This window comes from Diceros bicornis, chromosome 38 (assembly GCF_020826845.1).
Source record: "Diceros bicornis minor isolate mBicDic1 chromosome 38, mDicBic1.mat.cur, whole genome shotgun sequence".
NCBI lineage: Eukaryota > Metazoa > Chordata > Mammalia > Perissodactyla > Rhinocerotidae > Diceros > Diceros bicornis.
Window position 1 is genome coordinate 15,204,772 of NC_080777.1, and position 24,435 is coordinate 15,229,206.

A 24,435-nucleotide genomic window follows, 5' to 3' on the forward strand; every position below is an offset into this window, starting at 1 on the left:
CACCTAACATCTGTAGTCTCCCATCCTTCTCCACTCAGCTTCAGGAGATCAGAGAAAGTTAATCTTTTAAGTAAACTCTTGAACAATAAGTAGGGATTCAGACCAATGGGAGGCAGGTGGGAGTGAAGAAGGGCATTCCAGGCAGAGTAAACAGCATTTACCAAAAACCTGTAGGACACTGCATACTTCGGCAATGGCAAATGGTTTAATGTGTCCCAAAGTATATTTATACAGGTGTAGCAAGAAGTGAGGTCAGATAAGAAGCAATCGTGAGACTATGAAAAACCTGACAGGTCATGTTGCAGAGCATGAACTTTTTGCTGTGTGCTCTGGCAAGGAGGACTGAAGTCACGGCAGTAAAACGATGACGTTTGTTGGAATTGAGAGACTGTTATGAGGAAAAATGGAAACAATTTGACGACCAATAGGAGACAGAGGTTAGGGAGAAGCAAGTGGTGGGGAGTCTAGGATGACTGTTTCTCAGGCTTGGATTTCTGGTTGAAAGGTTGTACCTTTTTTGTTGTTGTTGTTGTTGTTGAGGAAGATTTGCCCTGAGCTAACATCTGCGCCAATCTTTCTCTATTTTGTATGTGTGTAGCTGCCACAGCATGGCCGCTGACAAATGGTGTAGGTCCGCTCCAGGGAACCAAACCTGTGAACCCAGGCCACCGAAGTGCAGCACACAGAACTTAACCACTAGGCCACGGGGCTGGCCCAAATGGTAGTCCCTTTACCTGAATAAAGGAATATACAATGAGGAGCCGATTTGGGGTATCTCAGGCACATCCAGAGATGTTTAGTAAGTATTTAGCATATGGATCTATATGGATCAGGAACTGAGAACCTTGGGCACATCATTTAATCTCCCCGAGCCTCTATTTCTCCGTCTATAAAATGAGGATAACACCTGTACTTTCTACTTGACAGACTATTGATGGAACGTACAAAACAATGAATGTAAAAAATGTTTTTAAACAAGAAATTCCTTTAAAAATGTAGCAAATTATTTTGTAAAAGTCACATTCAACTCCTTACCAACCTCCTGCTACTCCTCAAACTCTCTGAGCCATCTAGATCAACATTCTTACTGTTTCCCATTACACCACACTCATTCCCAATTTCAGAACTTCTTCAGGCTGTTCCTAATTGAAATGTCCTTCCCTCTCCCCAGTCTACAATCTACTGATCCTTGAGCATCTGCTCAAGTCTCATTTCTTTGACCTTTAGAGATAACATTAACTCCCCATTGGAGCATTTATTATCTGTCCATATGTGTGTTTGATAGGGGGAGTCTCTTTTAAATTGACTTTCCTTTTTAGTTAATTTATTTAATAGATAATACATTCGTGTTGTTTAAAATTCAAAAGCTACAAAAGAATTTATAGTAAAAGTCTCTTTCCTATGCTTATTCTTCAAGTACTCAGTTCTCTTCCCCTAGGTAATTAATATCATCAGTTATTTGAGATCCTTCTAGAGATTCTTCCAGGGACAAGCAAATTAAATCAGTGGCTTTCAAATTATGCTCTCATGGCTCAGGTGACAATAGAGGCCATAGGGAAAGAGTCCAAGCAGTTGCATTTCTTCAGCTTCCAACATAGCTGCATTGCTTGTACCTGTTGTACATATAGGGCTAAAAATTATGCTAAAATTTTAGTTAAGGAGGAGTTGTATTACTAGTGTTTTAAAATCACTAACCTATACCATTCATTTTCTAACTTAATCATATACCATATGGCATTATTACTATTATTGTATATAGCTATTAGAGCAAAAAAATTATGCAGAATAAATTTGGGAAACAATGGTTGAAACACAGGTTCTCTAGGACTATGTGTGTGAGAGTGTGTACCAATGTATGTGACAGTATAATTAATGTAGATTCAAACAATGCCCTTAATTCATGTCCCACTCCCCAACCCAAGAAAATAGTAGGTCTTATCACGCCTTCTTGCTTCAGAAGGTTTGTGTGTGACTGTCCATTCCTAGCTTCGTTTTCCTAAAACCTGAGCTCTGAGAGATTGTGCTGGGGGTGGGGGGTTACGAGGAGAGGAGTGGAAAGAGAAAGAGGAATAGAGGAGCAAGATTCTCCATACTTGGGAAAGAGCTGGACATCAGTTTTTTGAAATGAAGAAATATAGCATGTGCCATTCCTATTGCTCCTGGGAGGTGGCTAAAAGTCTAGGGATAAACTTGGTGGCAGCTGTGGAGGAGACAGGCCTGTAAGTGCTAGGAATATGGCTCTGGCAAAAATCCCATTCCCTAGGCCCAGCCCTGTGGCCCAGTGGTTACAGTTCCACACGCTCCACTTCGGCAGCCTGGGTTCGCAGGTTCCAATCCTGGGCTCAGACCTATCCACTCACCAGCCACGCTGTGGTGGTGACCCACATACAAAAAGAAAAAATAGAGGAAGACTGGCACAAATGTGAGCTCAGGGCTTACCTTCCTCAAACAAAAAAAAACAGGAAGACTGGCAATGGATGTCAACTCAAGGTGAATCTTCCTCAGCAAAAAAAAAAAAATCCCGTTCCCTGTATGTGGCCCAGTAGCCATCAAGTCCTGAAAGGATGAACTTTGAACGATAAAAACATGAGCTTGGACAATAGACATGTTTTGAATGAAGGCTCCACAAAGGCAGGAATCTCTGATCTGTTGGCCTTGCTTAAGTCCCAAAGGACCTCTAAATAACTGAAAAGAGGAAAATTGCCAATAATGACTGACATTGAATTGCCTACCAGCTTAATATATAAGGGTTTTGGAATCAGATCAAATTGGGTTTGAACTTTTTTCTACTTATCACTAACAGTTACTTCCTTGGGGAAGTAACCATCTCTGAGCCTAAAATTCTTCATATGTGAAATGGGGATACTATTCGTAGGGTTGGTATAAGACTTTATGTAGATGGTATGCACATTAAGTACGTAAAATGCTTAGTGCAATATTTCACTCACACCAGTCAATCAGTAAATGTAAGCTATTTTAATCTCATTTAAAAATTATTTATTGAGATCTGAATATGTTATTTATTGAAATCCTTATGTTAGGCACTGTGTATACAAAGGCAAAAATAGATAAATAGATGAAACAGATCTGTTATAAAATAGCTTACAGCTTAACAGATTTAAAAACCATCAAGAACCAATCTAGCTAAGGAAAATCTCCATCTTTTGATTTTTTTCAAGAGCCCAAAGATAAGTAGATACAAATCTGGAGAATAACTTGGTGATCATGCTGAATGATACTCTTTTTGATCAAACCCAATTGAGACACTAAAGTAACAAAAGAAACTTTGTGTGGCTTATTACTTGAACTTTTAAAAATATCTTTTCAGCAACCCCAGCATCATTAGAATAAATACAGATTCCCAAGTTGAATACTTTGACAGTAGTCATTGAAACCGGATACACTCTTGTGTGTTTGATTAAAAAGAGATCTCATTAATCATTCATAATCATCTGACTAGTGGCTTATGAGTACAAATTACAGCAATGAAAGCTGTCAGTAATGCTCATGGAATGCCATATACATACGTATACTCTACTGTCTCATCTATACATTGAGATATAGATCGCCAACCACTAATGAATAATGGGGCTAATGGTGTTCATTACTCCATAGAAAATACCTTAATTCATTGATCATCCTGTTTAAGTAAACTAATTCTATTAAAAATTGGCTTGAAGGAGTTTCTATTAGATAAATCTGGATAATTTGAGCATCAAACCAATTATTGATAATAATTTATTATAACCCATTGAATAAAATAGGAATCCATGAGTTCATACTGAAGTAAATAAATCAATAAATAAATGGGAGAGAGGAAAAAGCTCTTTGTTATAGTAAAATGCTAACAAGTAAATGTAGAAATGATGGAGTTAGAAAATGACTGTTTGACAAATATAATAATAATCGATTCTGGTAAGAATCCTCATTGGATGCTTAAACCTAGTTGTATAAAAAAGTTTGATGAGGAAGAAGATATATACACAGTCTTGAAATAGCCTTCATAAGATTTAAAAAAGTCAGTTAACAGTGTAGAAACCTGAGAGAGACCACTTGAAATTGTCAAGGTTAGCATCAACTGTCATGGAACAAACTGACATCATGTGGTCCCTAATTTGATGTTTTGAAATGTATTTCTGATAAAAATGCATAACCTCAATCTAATAATAAAGAAACATCACCAAACCAAAACTGGGGAATAATCTGAAAAATGACTAGGATGTACTCTTCAAAAATATCAAGCTCTCGAAAAGCAAAGACATACTAAGTACATTAAAAGTGACTAAAGAGGGCCGCCCCCGTGGCTTAGCGGTTAGGTGCACGCGCTCCGCTGCTGGCGGCCCGGGTTCGGATCCCGGGCACGCACCAACGCACCGCTTCTCCGGCCATGTTGAGGCCGCGTCCCACATACAGCAACTAGAAGGATGTGCAGCTATGACATACAACTATCTACTGGGGCTTTGGGGGGAAAATAAATAAATAAAATCTTAAAAAAAAGTGACTAAAGAGACACGACAACTAAGTACAATGTGAAATCCTGGAAGAGATGTTTTTGCTATAAATGACATTATCGGGACAATCAGTGAAATATGAATAAAGTCTATACATAGATAATAGTATTGTGAAGACGTCAATTTCCTGATTCTAATAACTTTAATGTAGTTATGTAGACAACATCCACTGATAAATTTAGAGGACAGGAGGCATTACTTCCACAACTTTGTCTCAAATGATTCAAAATAACAATATGTATATAAAAAGAAAAAAGAAAAAAAATATGTATAGAGGGAGAAGAGAGAAAATGATAAAGCAAATTTCTTCACCTGAGTGAAGACTATATGGGAGTTCTTTGAACTACTTTTGCAACTTTTCTGTAAATCTATAATTATTTCAAAATTTAAAAATTACTTTTTAAGTTGCCTAAAATGTCAATGATGCAAAAGATTAGTTTTCTAGATAAGGAAGCCCATGCTAACAACTAAAGAGATTAATGAGAAATAGTTTGTTTATTACAGATGTGAAAGCAGGCTTATTTAGCCAGTTGAATTAAAAGAGTAAACTTTTCTTTGGTTTGGGTGGATTTTTAAAATCATAAGTGGCATTAATTAACTGGGAACATACAGTATTAAAATAGGAACTGCCAGGGGCCAGCACAGTGGCCTAATGCTTAAGTTTGAAGCAGTCCACTTCGGTGGCCCGGGTTCATGGGTTCGGATCCTAGGCACGGACCTACCACTCATCAGCCATGCTGTGGCGGCGACCCACATACAAAATAGAGGAAGACTGGCACAGATGTTAGCACAGGGCAAACCTTCCTCAGCCAAAAATAAAAAAATAGGAACTGAACTGGAGAGAAGCATGCAATTTAGAGAAGTTAACACTGAAATAAGTTCATTGCAGGGACATAAGTGACTTTCTCCAAGGTTTAGCTCATGAATGTGTTAAATAACATTTTCATCAATGATTTAGATAATCAAATAGAGAAATGATCTGGAGAAGAGCAATATTGAAGAAAAGTCATTGTAAGGGAGGTGATGATATTAAGGCAAAGTTAACTTGGGATAACAAAAATTTGTACAGGACATCAGATCTGCTTCATAACATCACAGTGATTTTTAAACCTAGCTATAAAAGAGATCATGCCAGCATTAGTGTTGAAATTCTTTAGTTTATTTACTTTGTTAAATCTAAATTATTAGGCTCTTCCTCTAAGTAGTCCCTGTACTTTATTAACGTTTCAAAATTTTCTCACTAAAAGTGAACTCTTATCATTTAGTTATCTACTTACTTTTTTCTTTTCCCTCTGTATATCTTTTAATTTCAACTTAGATGCAACTAATCAAGAATAAATAAGGAACAAATTTAAACAATTATAGTAGAAAATAGTAACAAATCAGAAAATTAATGAAGTAGGCAACTGATTGGAAACCTTCTCATTTTGTATTAATAAAATTATTTTTTTCTTAATTTCCTAAAACTCTTCAATGAAGTATAACTTAGCATGCTATCATCTACTTCTGTAAATCGATCAGTGGATGCAGATGGTTGTGGTATGCTACATTTCTCAAGGCAAATCTTCAAAATATCCCAACAGTCAATATTAGAGAATGGTTAAGTAGCACAGAGAGAAATTGCCTTATTTTTATATTTTGTAGAATTAATTTTGGGCACTTCAATTCAATCAATGTTTGGGCCAGGGATTAGTCTAAATGTTGGTGATCCAAAAAATGAACAAGCCATCATGCTTACTCTGAAAGAGCATCATCATCTACAAAGTAGAGACAATCATCAACAAATAAGTACACATAAATGTATACACTGTGAAAGGTACTTTAATAAAAATAAAATATCTCGTGTAGTGTGGGTACAAAGAAATGGGTGAATTCTCCATGGAAAAATCAGGAAAGGCTTCTCAGAAGAGGTCTCATTCTAAAAATTATCCCCAATTTTGTTCTTATATAAATATTTATTATCAGTTACTTCAAAATTACATGTAAATATGACTGAAGTGAATAAGTTACAGTATCCTGCATAATGTAAATGCTAACATATATAAATTTTATAATACTTACCTTCACAATTAATTGATAATGTTGTCTGCCTAAGTAACTTCTCCACCATTTTTGAATAATTATTGCTACTCTGTGTAAATACCTAAATGAAAAATATGCTTATTAGTATGCTTTCATTGAAACAAGAATATCTCTTCAATTTTACTTAGAATATACCTTTGTACAATTCAAGAAATCAAATTCAAAGCCAAATTTATGTATACTTTTATTTTTTATTTTTTTGTGAGGAAGATTAGCCCAGAGCTATCACCTGTTGCCAGTCCTCCTCTTTTTTGCTGAGGAAGATTGTCCCTGGGCTAATATCCATGCCCATCTTCCTCTACTTTACGTGGGACGCCTGCCACAGCGTGGCTTGATGAGCAGTGCCCAGGATCCGAACCTGCAAACCCCAGGCTGCCAAAGCGGAGTGCACAAACTTAACCACTACACTACCAGGCCCACCCATAATGTGTACTTTTTAAGAGCAAAGAGTTATCATTCTGAGATAGAATGAACCATTCCTGGAAGTAGAAAAAAGGCATAGATAACTATTCAGTATTTCTTTGATTTGGCTTATGATTAAACATTTTTTTAATTTCAATTACTCCTCAATACTTACTTTCTAAAATATTTTTGAATGTTAACATTATAAAACAGGTCATAGTGACGTGTTGAGAAATAAGCCAGTCATTATTGATGTGAATCACTGTAAGTACTTAGAAATAATTCTCAAGGTCAAGAAACACTTCCCTTTCTCATTCTCGTATTACTCAGTCTATCCAAGCCAATGTCCTGTTAGTCTGCTGAATTAAAAAATACTCTCTTTGCTGCCGTGCTGCTAGTTTGTGTAGTGGCCAAAAGGGAAACCTCATCCTCATACTTCCATCTGCATGTCTGGCTCCTACTAGCTCATATAAGGAAGCACACAGTATAATCGCCAGCCCGCCGTCTGAGTTATTACCGACTAGGCATAGTCTTCCTTTACCTTATTCAGGGCAATGTTTTTTGGAATTAACACCAGACTGAAGGAGAGTTAGAGCCCTGAAGAAAAAGTAGGAACAGTTAAGATAGACAACTTTAGTCTCTTTGTAATCGGAATAGCATCATTTGTCTTTATCTACCAACATGTTGGAGAGAACTGGAATAGCTTACTTTTGGGTTTTCTTTTCTTACTTATGAGCAATGAATTCACTGCTATAAATACAAGTCCACAAGACTTTGTCACAGACTATGGAATCTGAAGAAAAGAATCTGATCGAGTATATTTATGATATTGAAAACTTTTAGAAGTAGAGATATGGTCAATATAATTTAGTTTTTTGATATGTAAGAAAAAATGGCCAAAAAAGAGTTGTATCTTTAAAAAGGACATCAAATAATTTATTAACTTCATTACAAGTAAAATAAAAGATTATTTGCAGTGAGCACTACAGGAATAAATTACATTTTCTATGAAATGTAATTTATATCATATATTTTAATGATATATCTGAGGTTTACATGACAAAATTACATACCTGATATATGCCCGAACCTGACATCCTCGAAACCAGCTCTGGATTTTAACAGCAGCGTCATTCTCCTTTTTTCTGAATACATCTACAACACTAAAAAGAAATTTTTTAAAACATTTCATTAGTGACTAATATAATTCTAAAGCAAATCAACCCGTTAAACTTAATCTTTAATCTCTTCCAAAATGATAATCATAATTCAAACATAATTTTAAATAAAATTAAAATACTAAATACAGAAAGCATTTCAGAAATCATGAGCTATGTTTTAAAAATTAACCTTTCTCTGAGAGGCCACGTGCTTTCAACAGCTCTACTTTTTTTAATTTTTATAATCACCTATTTTGCAACTAATTAATTTGCCAGTAATTTTCATAAGGAAATGAAAAAAGCAATGTGCTCTTTTATCATTATTTTAAAAACATAATTATTTGAATTTACTGTTAAAATGCCACTACACATATTGCACAAGATTAAAATGCATATATCACTCAATGCATCAGTTAAATGAATTGCCTCTAAGTGAAATGAATCCATCACAGAATGCCTATCCTAGATAGAACTCTCAGAAGTCCATTTCAGTTAAAGGAGGGAGGTGGCAGGGCCATGGGCCTTATAAAGAGATAAGAAATTCAGTCTTTAGATTTTTGTGACTTACAGCAAGAAAAGGCTTAGTCAAGACAGATCTCCATCTTAATTTTATCAGTCATTACAATTCTCCCTCCCCATCCCTGTTTAATAAAGTGGTATTGCTTAGGGCAACTACTGTGGATCACAGAGTCATTTCTCTCCTAGAAGGCTGGTTGGCACCTAATCAGCACTTTATGTTTGCTGAATGAATAAAGAATGGCTAGTCATTTATTTCTTACTTTTTTTTTTTATCTCCCTTAGAATTGGGTTTTCTTGGATAGGTTACTTTTTGTTGTCATTATACATTGGATTAAATATATAGATTTCATTAAATTTATATACTATAATTAGAATGAAAACAGAATGGAGAAAAATACTTCAAACAATAAAGTTCTTTGACAATACTATGAAGTTGGCTGAGAGAAAGAAAATATGATTAGCAATTAAGCTGTCAATGACAAATAGTTGGAGAAATAAGTGGATGGACTATAGTTCTAGATAAGCAGGAAAGAGAGGGCCAGCCCCGTGGCTTAGCGGTTAAGTGCATGCGCTCCGCTGCTGGCAGCCCGGGTTCGGATCCCGGGCGTGCACCAACGCACCCCTTCTCCGGCCATGCTGAGGCCGCGTCCCACATACAGCAACTAGAAGGATGTGCAACTATGACATACAATTATCTACTGGGGCTTAGGGGGAAAAATAAATAAATAAAATCCTTAAAAAAAAAAAAAAGCAGGAAAGAGAGTTATCTAGAAAGCCTGGCTGAAAAAGACCCACAAAAGCAAAGAGAGGAAGGGGCCGGTCTTGTGTTGTAGTGGTTAAGTTTGGCGTACTCCACTTTGGCAGCCCGGGGTTCACAGGTTCAGATTCCAGGCACAGACCTACACCACTTATCAGCCACGCTGTGGTGGCGACCCACATACAAAATGGAGGAGGATTGGCACGGATGTTAATATTTTACACACCAGTGAATTAACTCATATGTAATCCTTTCAAAACCTCTATGAAGTTGATAATTATCCCCATTTGACAGAGGAAGATACTGAGGCAGAGAGAAGTACAGCGATATGCCCAAGGACACACATTAGTGTGTGTCCGAGCTGAGACTTGACTCTAGTAGTCTGCCTCCAGAGGCTGGGTTCTTAATCATCACTGCCTCTAAAGGAGAAGGGAGGAAGGATGAAAACAGAGAAGGGAGAGAAGCAAAAGGAAGAAAGAAATAGGCAAAAGGAAGAAGGCATGTAAGCCATTTTCAAATATAATATTGAAATTCTCTGGCATAAAATAGTACTGATCTCCTTAAAAGAATAAACTAAGAGACTAAGATGTGAAAAGACATCAACATCTCTAGCAAAAAACAAAAATCCCTGACGCTATCAAGTATTTGTGAGTGCAATAGGGACTCATATACATTGCTGGTAGTAAACAATTTGGCCTTGGAACATATACAGAAAAATTTCATTTATATAAATGAAAAACTCACAAAACTTTAGGAATGTTCATTAGGGGTGCACACACATGTAGTAAAACTATAATGGGAATGATAAAACACAAATTTCAGGATAGACATAGAGTAAATTTCTAAAACCTGTTATGTGCTCATATACTGGGAATTCCATAAAGGGGAAAGCCAATGTTTTTGTGCTATAGTAACTGTATTTGAAGGAAAGAAAAGAAACCCTGAAAAAATTAAATAATTCAATTGAAAAGCAGCAAAAGACACAATTTACAGAAAAGAAAAAACAAACAACTTATAATTTTAAATATTGCATGTAAAGATACAGAACTCTCTAAGGAGGACTCAGTAATTCTATCCCTAGAAATTTATCTTTTTATGATGTATCATTGTTTGTACTATTAAAATAAGAGGAATGATCTAAATAAACAACAGACTGTAGCACATCCATAAAATGGAATCCTATTTTGTCCTTACAAAAATTTAAGTGGATCAATATGTCTTGACATAGAGAGACACAACATGTCGTAATGTGAAAAAAAGAAACATACAAAGCAGTATTATGTTTCCATATTTACAGAAAACAATTTTAACTGTATGCAGATGTGAATGTATACACAGAAAAAGTCTTGATTTATACAAATGAGATTATCAAAAGTGGTTGTCTTTAGGGAGTGAAAATTTCTTTTTTTTAATTTTTTGTTTATTTCAGTAACATTGGTTTATAACATTGTATAAATTTCAGGTGTACATCATTATACTTCTATTTCTGCATAGATTACATCATGTTCACCACCCAAAAGGAGAAATTTACTTTATTAGCTTCTGAATTCTTTAAATTATTTTACAATAGCCATGTAATGCTTTTGTAATTAAACAATGAAAAAAATGAAATAAACTAATACAACTCTTGAGAAAAATATGAATAATTATTAAGTTTAAGGGAAGCATTAGACTTATCTAGGCATTAAACGCTAAGAAATTTGGCCATTTAATGTAATATGGACCGTGGACGAGCTTAGTTAAAATGCTAGAATAGTGGATAGCACTTTTGCTTTGCCGAAAGAGCTTGGTTCAATTCCTAACTGTGCCACTTACGGTTGGGTAACCTTGAGCAAGCTTTTTAATCTAAAATTCAATTTCGTCTGTAAAATTTCAATAATACATCATAGATATGTTTGTTGGCATATCATAAAGAATCTAGAAGAAAGACTGGTAAATAATATGATCTCAATAAAAGATAATTATTATTGCATTATTACATGATGCCCATTTCTGTGGATTGCCGGAAGAAAAAAATAGGTATCAGTTTGTCAATATCTTATTCATTAATTTAAAAAATATTTATTATACATAAACTATATGTAAGTTAATATGGTATTTAAACCAAATTATATATATGACTTATTCTGTGCTCTCAAGTATAAGCTTACAAACTAATAGAACTGAAAATAGCAAAAGTAAATAAAAGTATGTGAAAAGTGAAATACTGTATGAGAAGTAAAGATCTGGAAAATTCAGAAGTAGAAGAGCTTGTTTTAGGAAATAAAGAGTAGAGAAAAAAAAGGAGTCAAAAGAAGTATTTGAATGGAACATTCTCTAGGATAGACCATATGTTGGGAAACAAAGCAAGCCTCAATAAATTTAAGAAGATTGAAATCATAACAAGCATCTTTTCAGACCATAAGGCTATGAAACTGGAAATGAACCATGAAAAAAAAACTGGGAAAGTGGCAAAAATGTGGAGATTAAACAACATGCTACTGAACAACCAATGGATCATTGATGAAATTAAAGGAGAAATCAAAAACTATCTGGAAACAAACAAAAATGATAACATGCCATATCAAACCATATGGGATGCAGCAAAAGCGGTCCTGAGAGGGAAACTCATAGCGATACAAGCCCACCTTAACAAACAAGAAAAAGCCCTAATAGGCAACCTTAAATTACACCTAACAGAACTAGAAAAAGAAGAACAAACAAAGCCCAAAGCCAGCAGAAGGAGAGAAATAATAAAAATCAGAGCAGAAATAAATGAAATTGAGACCAAAAAAACAGTAGAAAGGATTAATGAAACAAAGAGTTGGTTCTTCGAGAAGATACACAAAATCGACAAACCCTTAGCCAGGCTTACTAAGAAAAAAAGAGAAAAGGCTCAAGTAAATAAAATTAGAAATGAAAGAGGAGAAATTACAATGGATACCAGGGAAATACAGAGGATTATAAGAGAATACTATGAGAAATTATATGCCAACAAATTGGACAATCTAGAAGAAATGGGTAAATTCTTAGACTTATACAACCTCCCAAAATTGAACCAAGAAGAAATGGAGAATCTGAATAGACCAATAACAAGTAAAGAGATTGAAATAGTAATCAAAAACCTCCCAAAAAATAAAAGTCCAGGACCAGATGGCTTCTCCAGTGAATTTTACCAAACATTCAAAGAAGACTTAATACCCATCCTTCTCAAACTATTCCCAAAAATAGAGGAAGATGGAACACTTCCTAAGTCATTCTACGAGGCCAACATCACCCTGATACCAAAACCAGACAAAGACAATACAAAGAAAGAAAATTACAGGCCAATATCGCTGATGAACATTGATGCAAAAATCCTCAACAAAATATTGGCAAACCAAATACAACAATACATTAAAAAGATCATACACCATGATCAAGTGGGATTTATACCAGGGACGCAGGGATGGTTCAACATCCGCAAATCCATCAACGTGATACATCACATCAACAAAACAAAGAATAAAAACCACATGATCATCTCAATAGACGCAGAGAAGGCATTTGACAAGATACAACATCCATTTATGATAAAAACTCTCAATAAAAGGGGAATAGAAGGAAAGTACCTCAACATAATAAAAGCCATATATGACAAACCCACAGCCAACATCATACTCAACGGGGAAAGACTGAAAGCCATTCCTCTGAGTACAGGAACGAGGCAGGGATGCCCACTCTCACCCCTCCTGTTCAACATAGTACTGGAGGTTTTGCCCAGAGCAATTAGGCAAGAAAAAGGAATAAAAGGAATCCAAATAGGTAACGAAGAAGGGAAACTCTCACTATTTGCAGATGACATGACCATTAACTTTTAATATAATTATAGTAGATGTTTTCCACTTTTTTTTTCCTGAGGAAGATTAGCCCTGCGCTAACACCTGTGCCAATCTTCCTCTGCTTTATACGTGGGTCGCTGCTCATGAGTGGTGTAGGTCCGAGGCCTGAATCCAAACCCGCAAACAGAGACCGCCAAAGCTGGATGTGCCAAACTTCACCACCACACCACAGGGCCAACCCCAATGTTTTCCAACTTTTTAGAAAAGGCAAATTGTTTCCAACATTTGTCACTCCTTCTCTACCAACAATCACCAACCAACTACCTTTGCAAAGTTGGGAGAAAAAATATGAATAAGGTATGCAGATACACCTAATACTTCTTTTGAACTAATGTATTAGTTTGCACTTACCCTTTACTTATACTTGTCATTAGAAATGCAGAAGATAAGCAATCAAATGATCTGTTTTGAGTTTATGTTTTTTAAACTTTCTTATAATAATAATGCTAACATATAATACATAGTCAAGAGGAAGGCTAATCTCTTTTTGGAGTTATGAACAATAATGTATAGAAATACAAGCATACATATTATACTAATAAGAACTATACATTAAATTAAATTAAAGGGAAAAATTTTTTAAAACAACTAGTAGTTAACTTACTGCTAAGTTTTAACTTATGTGCTAAAATTTGACTTCTATACACATTTTTCCGTTGCCCTTTTTTTAACTGCTTAAAAATGAAACTTACAGACACTTGGGTTACCACTGGGATGCTGAATACTCATACAATATGTCATGAACTGCTAGATATTTTATGTTTAAAATGAAAAATGTGGGTAACACTTTATTTTAATGGTATATTAATTAGTTCCAAATTACAATGAAAATCCTATAGCAGTGAATAAAATATGACATCCACATGAATTTGAAATAAATTTATTATGATCAGTATTATCACAATGAATACTAAATGAATTAATAATGATGAAAGACCAAAAGTATTACCAGGAATGTAATAAAATATTGAGGAAAAGCTGGAAGTTTCCAGTCACTTCATCATCAACTAGAAATAAGAACTATAACCCTGGATAACACTATATTCATGTGTATCATTAGTGGCCAGAAATTAACTGACAATAAATAGAAAATGAAAAAATGTGTGGTTCAATATCTTTCCAGTAATATGCAAAAAATATGCATTTTACACATCAACAAGGTCTTAGTCTGACCCTAGCTACTGAATAAATATTAGATTAAAAACCCAATACTCTTTCCTTCTCATTTTCATATAACTTGTAACTATTTTAGACACAAGGAATAAAAATTCCAACACTAGCAGCCCTATGTTATAAGAAACATTGATGTACAAAATGATTATTTTTTTGCATATCATTTCACTATTAGGTCTTAAGGATTTCAAGCTCCTTAAAGGCAGGAACTATGCTTAATCTATACTTTATGTTCTGATTACCAACCATATGCCTAATAAGAGGCCAGTAACTACTTGATGACGAGAAATAGGACTACATTTTAGAAGGTAGAAGCCATGTTTCATTTTCCATTAACAGTTCTCATTATTATCATTATTTTACAACTCAATGAATAACGGCTTGCAAATACATAAGTATTAGATCAAAAAGTGGAGTTATAGTTTGTCATGCAGATTAATATTATTGGTACATTTTTTAAATGTTTTATATTTACTTTTCTTCCTCTTCCTTCTCACTTCTCCTCACTTCATTTCCTGAACAATTAAGTCCTAAAGAAACTGGCAGTGGACAAGGAAAGTAGGGATCTGTGCTGGAGGGGGCTTGGGAGGAGGCAGCTACAGCGTCTCAGCATGGGGTACCAGAGCCTGTGTGGGGTAAGCTGTGCATCCATGTGAGGGGGCAGCGTGGAGTAGGATGTCACAGTCTGAGTAAGGAGAGTGTCCCCGTGGAGAGAAGGCCTGGCTTAAGGGTGTCAAGAAAAGTTGAGGAATGGGTCCACATGGGAGTTTGCTCACATACAGAGAGATTAATCAAATAAGTGAATACATTAGGAATAATGGGAGCCAGGTTTCTCACTGTTAGAAAAGGAAAGAGAGAAAACTAGAATGAACTCGCGGGGGTCAAATGACGTGCATTTTGATGCTATTCTGTTTTTGTAGTTTCAAATAACAATTGCTCATTGCTGTTATACAAAAAGACAATTGATTTTTGTATATTGTATCCTGCAACCTTGCTAAATTCATTTATTTTTGAAATCTTTTTTTTGTAGGTGGTTTAGAGTTTTCTATGCATACAATCATGTTATCAGTGAATAAAGACAATTTTACTTCTGACTTTGTCATTTTTCTGCCTTATAATTATTTATCTTGTAACATTTAAAACCAGTAAGGAAAACGTGGACTGTTCGATAAATGGTGTTGAGACAATTTTATTTCTATAGAAAAAGTTAAGTTCCTATCTCATACAATATATGATCATAAATACAATTGCATAAAAAGTGAAGGAAAGATGTAACAAAACTTTTAAAATATTATTAGTAAATATGGAGAATTTTCTTATAATCATGGGTTGGGAAAGACCGTTCCAAGAAAGGCTAAAACCCCCAATGCTGGAGGAAGAGATTGACTAATTTGACTACATACAACTTAAAAAGTGAAAGGTAGTATAGTACCAGTAAAGAGACTATTCACGTAGACTGGAGACTGGAAGAGTGGCGAGGAAATTGATGTTAGAAGCTAGATAAAGAAGGGTCTTCATTATGTAGTAGTGAGACAATTAGCAAGACTGTTGCCTGTAATTACTTGAAAGATCAAAAATCTACTAATGAATTTTTGGATTTGCACAAGGAGATGTCTCAAAAGAATTCTGAAAGTGCCATTTGGATTCTCTTAACTGCACAGAATAAGAGTACCCCACAACTCTCAGTAGCATAATGTTCATCTAAGTTTAACTATAAATACTACAAGTATAATTGCTCATCATTGTGTCTATTACTTTTTTTGTTATTCTTCCTGTCTTGAGATCTTTGTCTCAATTTAATTTTCATTGGATTACAGAGAGAACTTTGTTGAGTCCATTTCCTCAGAAAGGGTACATGGATGACATAATTCTGAGTATTTATATGTCTGAAAATGTCTTTCTTTCATCAAAAAATGAGTAAGATCTTTGCTGGGTTTAGGATTTTTAGATGTTGCCTTAAACAATCAATAATTATCGTCCTTTTACCTTCTAGGTCCCCGTGATACATATAAGCCATCCAATGATGGTCTCTTGGAAAATAAGGTTTTTTTTTTTTTTCTGTCTAGAGTAGAAGCTTATCAAATTTTTTCTGTATCCTTTGAATTTTGCCAGATAATATCGAAGAAGTATGTCCTGAAAATAAAAATCCTGTCTAGGATTCAGAGAGTTATTTTCACTTAAAGCCATACTCTTTCTTCAATTTAGGAAAGTTTTCTTTTAGTATTTCTTTTTTATTAATCTATCTCCTTCCCACTCCTACTCCAAATTCTGCAGTGACTATTATTCACATACTAAGCCCCTAGATATGTCCTCCATGTTGTTATGCTAAAACATTTACATTTCAGTAGCAACTATTCTATTTTTTAATTCATTATTACGTTTTTAAATTGAAAATATATATTTTTTAATTTAGTTCCAGTAACTTTTTTCCTCTAATTTTATTTCTTTAAGAGTTCTCATTACATTTTTATTGAAGTTTACATCTGTGTCTTCCATTAGTTCTAACTCCACAGTAGCCACCAGTTCTGGTTTCTTAGCTTAATATCCTTCCTCCAAACTAATGTTCCCTTGAATGGCTTGTGAATTTTCTCTGCTTATTTATGTTGATAGATATTCAATTGCTTGATATCTAGGCAGGGGTGTCTGCCTAGGTCACGTGGGCAGTAACAGACCGACAAGCAATAAAAGTTACTGTCAAAATGTTTTTCCCTTCAATGAGCCAGCAGTGAACATGCTGGCAAACTGTCTCTTTTGGGGCATGAGGCATAGGTACTCCTTAGACCAATCCTAGGTCAGGCTTCCAGTGCCTCCACGGTCAAAGAAAAGAAGCCACTCATTCTCCGAAGTGATTCTTCAAGCTTTTGGTAGCAGATTTTGGAGACACGCTTAGTCAGCAGGAGGTCCCACATGTATCTGCGACATCTGCGGCTTCTACCAAAGGCGAGCTTCTTTCCAAACAGCTGAGTTCTTGGTCCTTATTGCTGTGGTTCCCTTATTTTGACCACTGAGTTGTCCAAGCACAGATATTCAAGGAAGAAAACAACAAGAGCTGTAGGCTTAGACTGTCATCTCTCCCTCTTCCTATTGAATTTTTGTTTTCCAGAAATTCTTCAAAATTACTGGCCCATTAATTGTATGCTTTTTAGCTTCCTACCAATTTTGCATTCTTTAAAAATTTTTTTTACACTTAATTATATTTTGAATGGGATGCAAGGGGAGCTATACCTAAGTGCTTAGTCTGCCTTCTTGATCCAATTCCTCATCTAGTTATTGCTGATGCCAAGGAGAGTTACTAACTTTTCTAAATTTACTTTTACTCTGACACTTTATCAAACTCATTTTATTTCTAAGAGTGTTTTAGCAGATTATCTTGCATTTTCTCAGCTTTATAATTTCATAATCTGTAACTAACAACTTTACTTCCTCCTTTCCAAATACTTACTAATAACTTTTTCTTTTATTATAGTATTGGCTACAATCTCCAGAAAAAGGTTCAAAAGAGTGGGATCAATGTGCATTTTTTTTATTTTTCATTTTTTTTTTTATTATTTTTTGCTGAGGAAGATTCACCTTGAGCTAACATCTGTGGGCAATCTTCCTCTATTTTGTATGTGAGCCACTGCAATAACATGGCCACTGATGAGTGGTGTAGGTCCACACCAGAGAACTGAACCCGGGCTGCCAAAGTGGAGCATGCCAAACTTAACCACTAGGCCACTGGGGCTGGCCCTTAATGTGCATTTTTGTCTTGCTTTTGAATTAAATGGAACCATCTATATTGTATTTCACCAATACATATGATGTTGACTACTGGTTTCAGAAACATATTCCTTATTATTAAACACATTTCCTTTTATTTCTCATTATAACATTTTTTAAAATACTTAAGAATTTTTATCTGAGTGGTTACAGAAGTATATACATACATAAAAATTATTGCGCTGTACACTTACAATTTATGCACTTCATTAAATGTATATATCAATTAAAATTTTTAAAATTTTATAAAGAAAAGAAAAACACTCAGAAATAGATATTAAATTTATCAACTGCCTTTTTAGCATCCACTGAGTTGATCATAGGCATTTTATCCTTTGTCATCTTGTGGTGATTTCCTACTATAATTGTGAATTTATTGGGTGCTAAATAATGTGCCAATCATTTAATCTTCTTAGTTAACATGTGCATAGGCATTATTGCCTCTTTTACAGATGAGAAAACTGATATTTAAAGTGTTTAAGTAAGGTAACAGTATAAATTTAAGAGCTTAAATTTAAGAATAAAATAACACAGATTTAGGATTTGAACTGTTCTACTCTGGCAAAAATCATCCTTGTATACTTCTTAGAAGCCTTGCTAAATTTTATTAGTCAGAACTGAGTACAGCTGTGAGTAACAGAAAACTCAGCAATTAATCAGAATCAGCAGAAGAGACACATCTATCCAACTAAGCTGTTATTTTCTTAGGTTATTAGGACTTTAATGACTGTCCAAATTCAAGGACATGAAACCAAGTAATTAGACTAAGAATGCAATCAGGAACTGTTGACTATATTTGAGTTAGAAACAAATTGATTAAGTTTATGATAATAATGGATTCCCAAATCAGGACCACTTAAGGAACATTATACTTTAGGTTGACTCAAGGTAATGAGCACGGGCAAGTCACTAGTCTTGTACTAGAGAGTACCTACTGTACCAGGCGTTTTCCTTTCTCAACCTGACATTAGAAAGGCAGGTTGGACCTTACATATTTGATGTAGTTACTTCCATCCAGAGACTGGATGATTTAAAGTCCGTTTACCCCAAGCGTAAGCTTTGGACTGAGATGGATCAAACTTCACCAGATCTTTGATCTTTTTGATCTTTGGCAAGTAATTTACACTTTCTAAATCTCATTCTCCTCAGTTGTAAAGTAGGAATAATAAAAATCACCTCATAAGATTATTGTGAATATCACAATAATGTTTGTGAAAGCATTTCACAGAGTTCTCGCACACAGCAGATATTCAAAAACACTTATTTCTCTTTCTGCTCCCTTCTCTCTATCCCCATGCACTCCTCAGGCCCCATTTTAGACAGTGAGAGATCTGGAAATCTGACAGTCAGAGACTTGGCCTCTATCGAGTCTCTACAGAACTTCTATCCCTCTTCCTGAGCAACCGCTTTCTCAAAATTCCTCTACATATATCTTCCCCTTCAGCTAAATCAATTAAAAGAGATGTTATCTCTTTTATCATCTCTTTTATCATCACAAACTTCCTTAGTTTTGATTTTTTAAACTAAAAATGTGCTGCTTGGAAAGAGAAACATATAGAATGATACGACTAACCGCTATGAGATAAAAGATGTTTGATATCACTACTACAACAAGCAGACTTTACGAGTGAAACATTTTGCACATTAAAAAAGACCAATATATAGTCAATAACGAAAAGACAGCCTTACATATGTATAAGCTAAATAACATAGCATCCAAAGACACCACTACAGAAACTGGTAGAAGGGGGACATTTTAATTCATTCCTATTACCTTCTGACAGATTAACTGGAGAAAATTTAAATAAGGATATGGGGAAAATGAACAATACGATTAATTAACACATATCAAACTCTTCTTTCCACAAATAGGATAGTGTAAGTGACCAATAAGTCACAAAGAAAATCTCAATAATTCAGAAGAATAGAAATGACACTAGGAGGTGCTGGCCCAGTGGCATAGCAGTTAAGTTCACATGCTCCACTTTGGTGGCCTGGGGTTCGCAGGTTCAGATCCCAGGCTCGGACCAATGCACCGCTTGTCAAGCCATGCTGTGGCTGCGTCCCATATAAAGCAGAGGAAGATGGGCACGGATGTTAGCCCAGGGCCAATCTTCCTCAGCAAAAAGAGGAGGATTGGCAACAGACGTTAGCTTAGGGCTCATCTTCCTCAACAACAACAAAAGAAGAAGAAGAAGAAATGAAACTAGGAATTAATAGTGAAAGTTGTTTATTTGGTTTTCTTTTAAAGGTCAATACTTTGTCAAATAACAACTGGGTACTACCATTTTCCACTCTGTAACATCCTAGTACAACATTCAGCCTCTCTAATGGGTAGATCAAAACATGAACATCTACAGACATTGCCTGTGTAAGCAACTTTCCAGAGGATTTGGGTTGGTCAGGTAATGCACAGTCACCCCATGCTCCCTAGCTCTCTCATCGCATCAGCTCTTCCCATATTTGCTTCTTACTTCTTGGGGAACTCTCCAAATCCTTCCTCTTTGGTAGGCAGAGGAGCTTCTCTCTTTCTCAGTGAAATTCCAGGCCCTGGAGCACTCAGGTGCTAATCTAAGTATTTAGTAATTATATATTTCCCCAACAGTCACCTTTCAATTTCAGAGGCATTCTGGTGCCAGCTGTTAGGTAGAAACACTTTTGTCTCTGCCTTGTTACCAACATAGAAGGAAGACATTGAAACAAACCAAGGAGAATTAAAATTGTTTCCTCCAACTCTGTTCCCTGCATGTTAATGGATTTGGAACAGTATGCTCAGGCCAGTTGGATTTCTGGATCTTGGTGCTTGCTGCCACTTAATTCATCAGGCCAGAGTAGTTGGAAGAAAATCTTGTCTAGTGTGGCGGTGAAGAGCATAGGTCTTAGAGTTGGATCACTTGGCTTTGCGACTTAGTGGTTGTGTGACCATCCACAAATTACCAGATCTATCTGAATCTTATTCTCCTTGACTCATGTAAAAAGGGAATAAATATATAACTTGTAAGGATGATGAAGAATTAAATAATAGGCCAATACACAGTTCCTTTTCTACAAAGTCTCCCTTTTTATGCAAAATGCGGCCTCTCAGGAACTCTAGTGAGAAATGCAGATTCTCTGGCCATAACTGAGAGCCATTGAATCAGAATCTGCATTATAACAAGATCCTCAGATGATTCTAACACACACTGATGTTTGCACAGAACTGATCTAGTCAATAACAGACGGGAAATGACAATAATTTCTTAAGGAAATTGCCTGTTTACTTTTTTCATATATTAATATTTTATACGGTTTTTGTCCCCAAGGCTATCAATACCCTGCTTTATTTTTTAACTAGGCAAACTTTGGAATTTTGATTCCTTCGTGATCTTCAGAGACTTTCCTTCGTACTGAAAATATTAATAATAATAGTAACAATAATAATAAATGAAACGGAAGGAATGCCAGCCTATTCTCATCAAGGCCTTTGCATAGTTCTAGTCTTTTCTCCAAGCAACCTCCAATTTTGGGGAATTGTACCCATTGTCAAAAGCCAGGCGATGGGGACAAAGATTGACTCTGAAATCTGTAGGAAAAATGTCTATTTGCGGTTGTGTGGCGCTTCACTAGGCTTTTCTAGAACACTGTTCTCGAGCTCTAAACATAAAGATTAATACAGTAACTTGTAATATTGTGAAAACCAAATGAGATTTCATATGAGAAAGTTCCTAGTGTAATGCTCAGCATACAATCTACGCTCAAGAAATGTTAGTTTCCCTTCCTGTTCATCCTTACTCTACTGTAATTATTTTTTAAATGTCTATATTCTATATTAGGCTGTGAACATCAGGAGGGATCGAGCTTCTTTCTTTTATATATGTATGTCATAAATACAGGACCTGCCACATCCTCTAAATGAATGTTAAATAAATAGATATTTTTTCTCTTAGCTATTTTTAGTACATTTACTTCAACCACAATTAATGATTGATTGAAAGTTTCATTTACGGAATTATTAGACAAATAATTATTGTGCAGTTATTTTGTGTCAGGAACTACGATAGACACTGGAGACCAAAATAATGATGAGCAAAAAAAAAAAGACATTCTCCACTTTTAGTTTAAGAGGGATGATAGATATCATCTCACAATGGAACGTAAAATTGAATTGTGATAAGTGGTGTAAGAGAGGTACATGGTGCTACAGGAAAGTAGTAGGTGAGATAAATGTTAGAATAAGAACAGCTCAGCAAGATCCTGTCTTATTGACATATTTTCCATTGGTCTGCCATGTCACCATATTCTATCATCGTCTAATTCACTTATATGGAGTTTCTCTTAAGTTGGAAAATCTCCTGGGCCATTGCTTCCAGAAGGCCATTGTTAAAATGAACGTCTTTCTGAGAGAGAAGTCTGGGTGTAGAGAGATGGATAAGGCTGCTAGTGTCTTCCTTAGCCCTCTTCTAACAGTTAATATGTTGATACTGATTATCTTGTCAGAATGGTTTAGATACTGTCACTTTGGGAAGATAAATGAGTCATAGAACAGTTGAGTTCAATGACATTCGTGAAATAATGGAGGCTCAAATCCTCAGGTAGATGGGGGACACACTGAGCTCACCCAGCTAGGGACCACGGGTGACCTCAGTCAGGCTATTAAACCGTCGACTGGGTGAACATAGGTTTGTCAAATCGCGGAGGGATGATGTCAAGGAAAAATGCTTCATTTTACAATTTTATCTATATTGGGCTTTTCCTTAAATCATCTCAAGCTGATATCTATGGGCCCCCTCTATCTATAATGCCCCTGTATGTTAACTTACTTTTAAATTTGTGATTATGTTTGCAGCCCAGAAATTAAGGGGAGAAGTGGGTGGTACTCCCTGAATTAGGGAATTTGTTAATAGGAAACTCCTGTTGAGGAACAACGGGATAGGATGAAGTCAGCCCTTTGCGCGATGTTCACGTTGATGACTTACCTGTTCCTGAAGTAGTACTGATGTCCCAGAATCGTGGACCGCGCCTGCAGCCGGGCTAGCGTGGCCATTGCCTCGGCGCGTCTGGTCTACCACTGGTGTTGCCATCCGTCTCCATGGCAACCGGGCTAAACCATAAAGCCAGTCCCGGGGGGATCCAACTTTTCATTTACTCCATTTCTTCCCATCCTATTTCAGTTTCCGGAATACTAGAAAAAATGAGAAATTTTGCTTATGCAAAAGTTTAAATCATTTGCCTCTATCTCTTCTAGGAGTGCAAAGAGGAGATTATAGGAGAAAAAAGCAGTGGGGGGAGGAGAACTAATGGTTGCTCCGAGCATCCGGCTTCCGCCTCCCGTCTGCTTCCGGAAGCTCAGCTCAAAATGCTGAACTGCTCCTGCGAAGTCGCTGGTGCTGTGCTCGCTGGGGTCTGTTCTCGGGCCTGAGCCTCGAGGCCAGGCTCCCGGGTGTCGTTAATGTTCGGGGCCGCCGGGCGCCAACCGATCGGAGCTCCAGCCGCCGGGAACAGCTGGTGAGGCTGGCGGCCCTGGGGATGGGAGCTCAGCAACGGTGTGATGGCCGGAGGCCGCTGGACCTGGCCTGGAAGGGCGGGGGGGGGGGGTGTTGTGATGGATGATCTGAAGACATTTAGGCCTTGCTCTCACTCGTACCAGGATGGACGCAATTTGAGGAAGGCGTTGAGGTGTGTGCCAAAGATTAGCGAAGGAATCCCGTCGATGCGTGCTGATTGCCTGGGAGTGAAGCTTTCTGCACTCCAGGAGCAATTCAGTTATTTCTCGTTGATTGTTGACAAGCCTAGGGACAGAATAATTTATCTTAATCCAGACGTTACTCCCTCACGTCCCTTTTAAAATTGACTAGATTATACCAGGTGTCTTGGAAGATCAAATCCCAGAAATCTGGATCTGGAAGTTTAGTCGTGGAAGAGACCTCACCTTCCAACCTCCCTATTTGGGGGTAAAAGTAACCTACCTGTTTCTGCCCTTCGATCGTTTCCTTCCAGTTCAAATGAGATGTGGATGGGTGTTCCTTAAGAACACTTAAATGCCAGGATTCAGTTTGGGGTTTGACTGCATCTATAGTATCATATCACCAATGCCAGTTTAGAATAATTTATTGCTTTGACTTTTCAAAGTTCTTTCACAAATTGGTATACTTTATCCTTATGACAGCCCTGTGATAGGAGATTATCAGGGGCACAGGATGTGACTTGTCCAAAATTGCCATGCACATTTTAGT

At 36.2% G+C, this 24,435-nt stretch overlaps 2 protein-coding genes across 4 annotated transcripts in view; one reads left to right on the top strand and one right to left on the bottom strand.

Annotated features, from left to right (window-relative positions):
• Positions 1 to 23,516, bottom strand: part of SPATA17 (spermatogenesis associated 17) — a 202,334-nt gene extending 178,818 nt beyond the window's left edge. The window contains exons 1-4 of the mRNA XM_058533896.1: positions 23,433 to 23,516; positions 23,179 to 23,264; positions 8,069 to 8,158; positions 6,573 to 6,654 (exon numbers count right to left, since the gene is read on the bottom strand). Coding sequence (XP_058389879.1) covers positions 6,573 to 6,654; positions 8,069 to 8,158; positions 23,179 to 23,264; positions 23,433 to 23,516 — 342 coding nt within the window. The remainder of the gene's footprint in view (positions 1 to 6,572; positions 6,655 to 8,068; positions 8,159 to 23,178; positions 23,265 to 23,432) is intronic.
• Positions 23,517 to 23,577: 61 nt separating this feature from the next.
• Positions 23,578 to 24,435, top strand: part of GPATCH2 (G-patch domain containing 2) — a 182,921-nt gene continuing 182,063 nt past the window's right edge. For all 3 annotated transcript variants that reach the window (XM_058533694.1, XM_058533695.1, XM_058533696.1), the window contains exon 1: positions 23,578 to 23,707. In XM_058533694.1, coding sequence (XP_058389677.1) covers positions 23,652 to 23,707 — 56 coding nt within the window. In that variant the 5' untranslated portion in view covers positions 23,578 to 23,651. The remainder of the gene's footprint in view (positions 23,708 to 24,435) is intronic.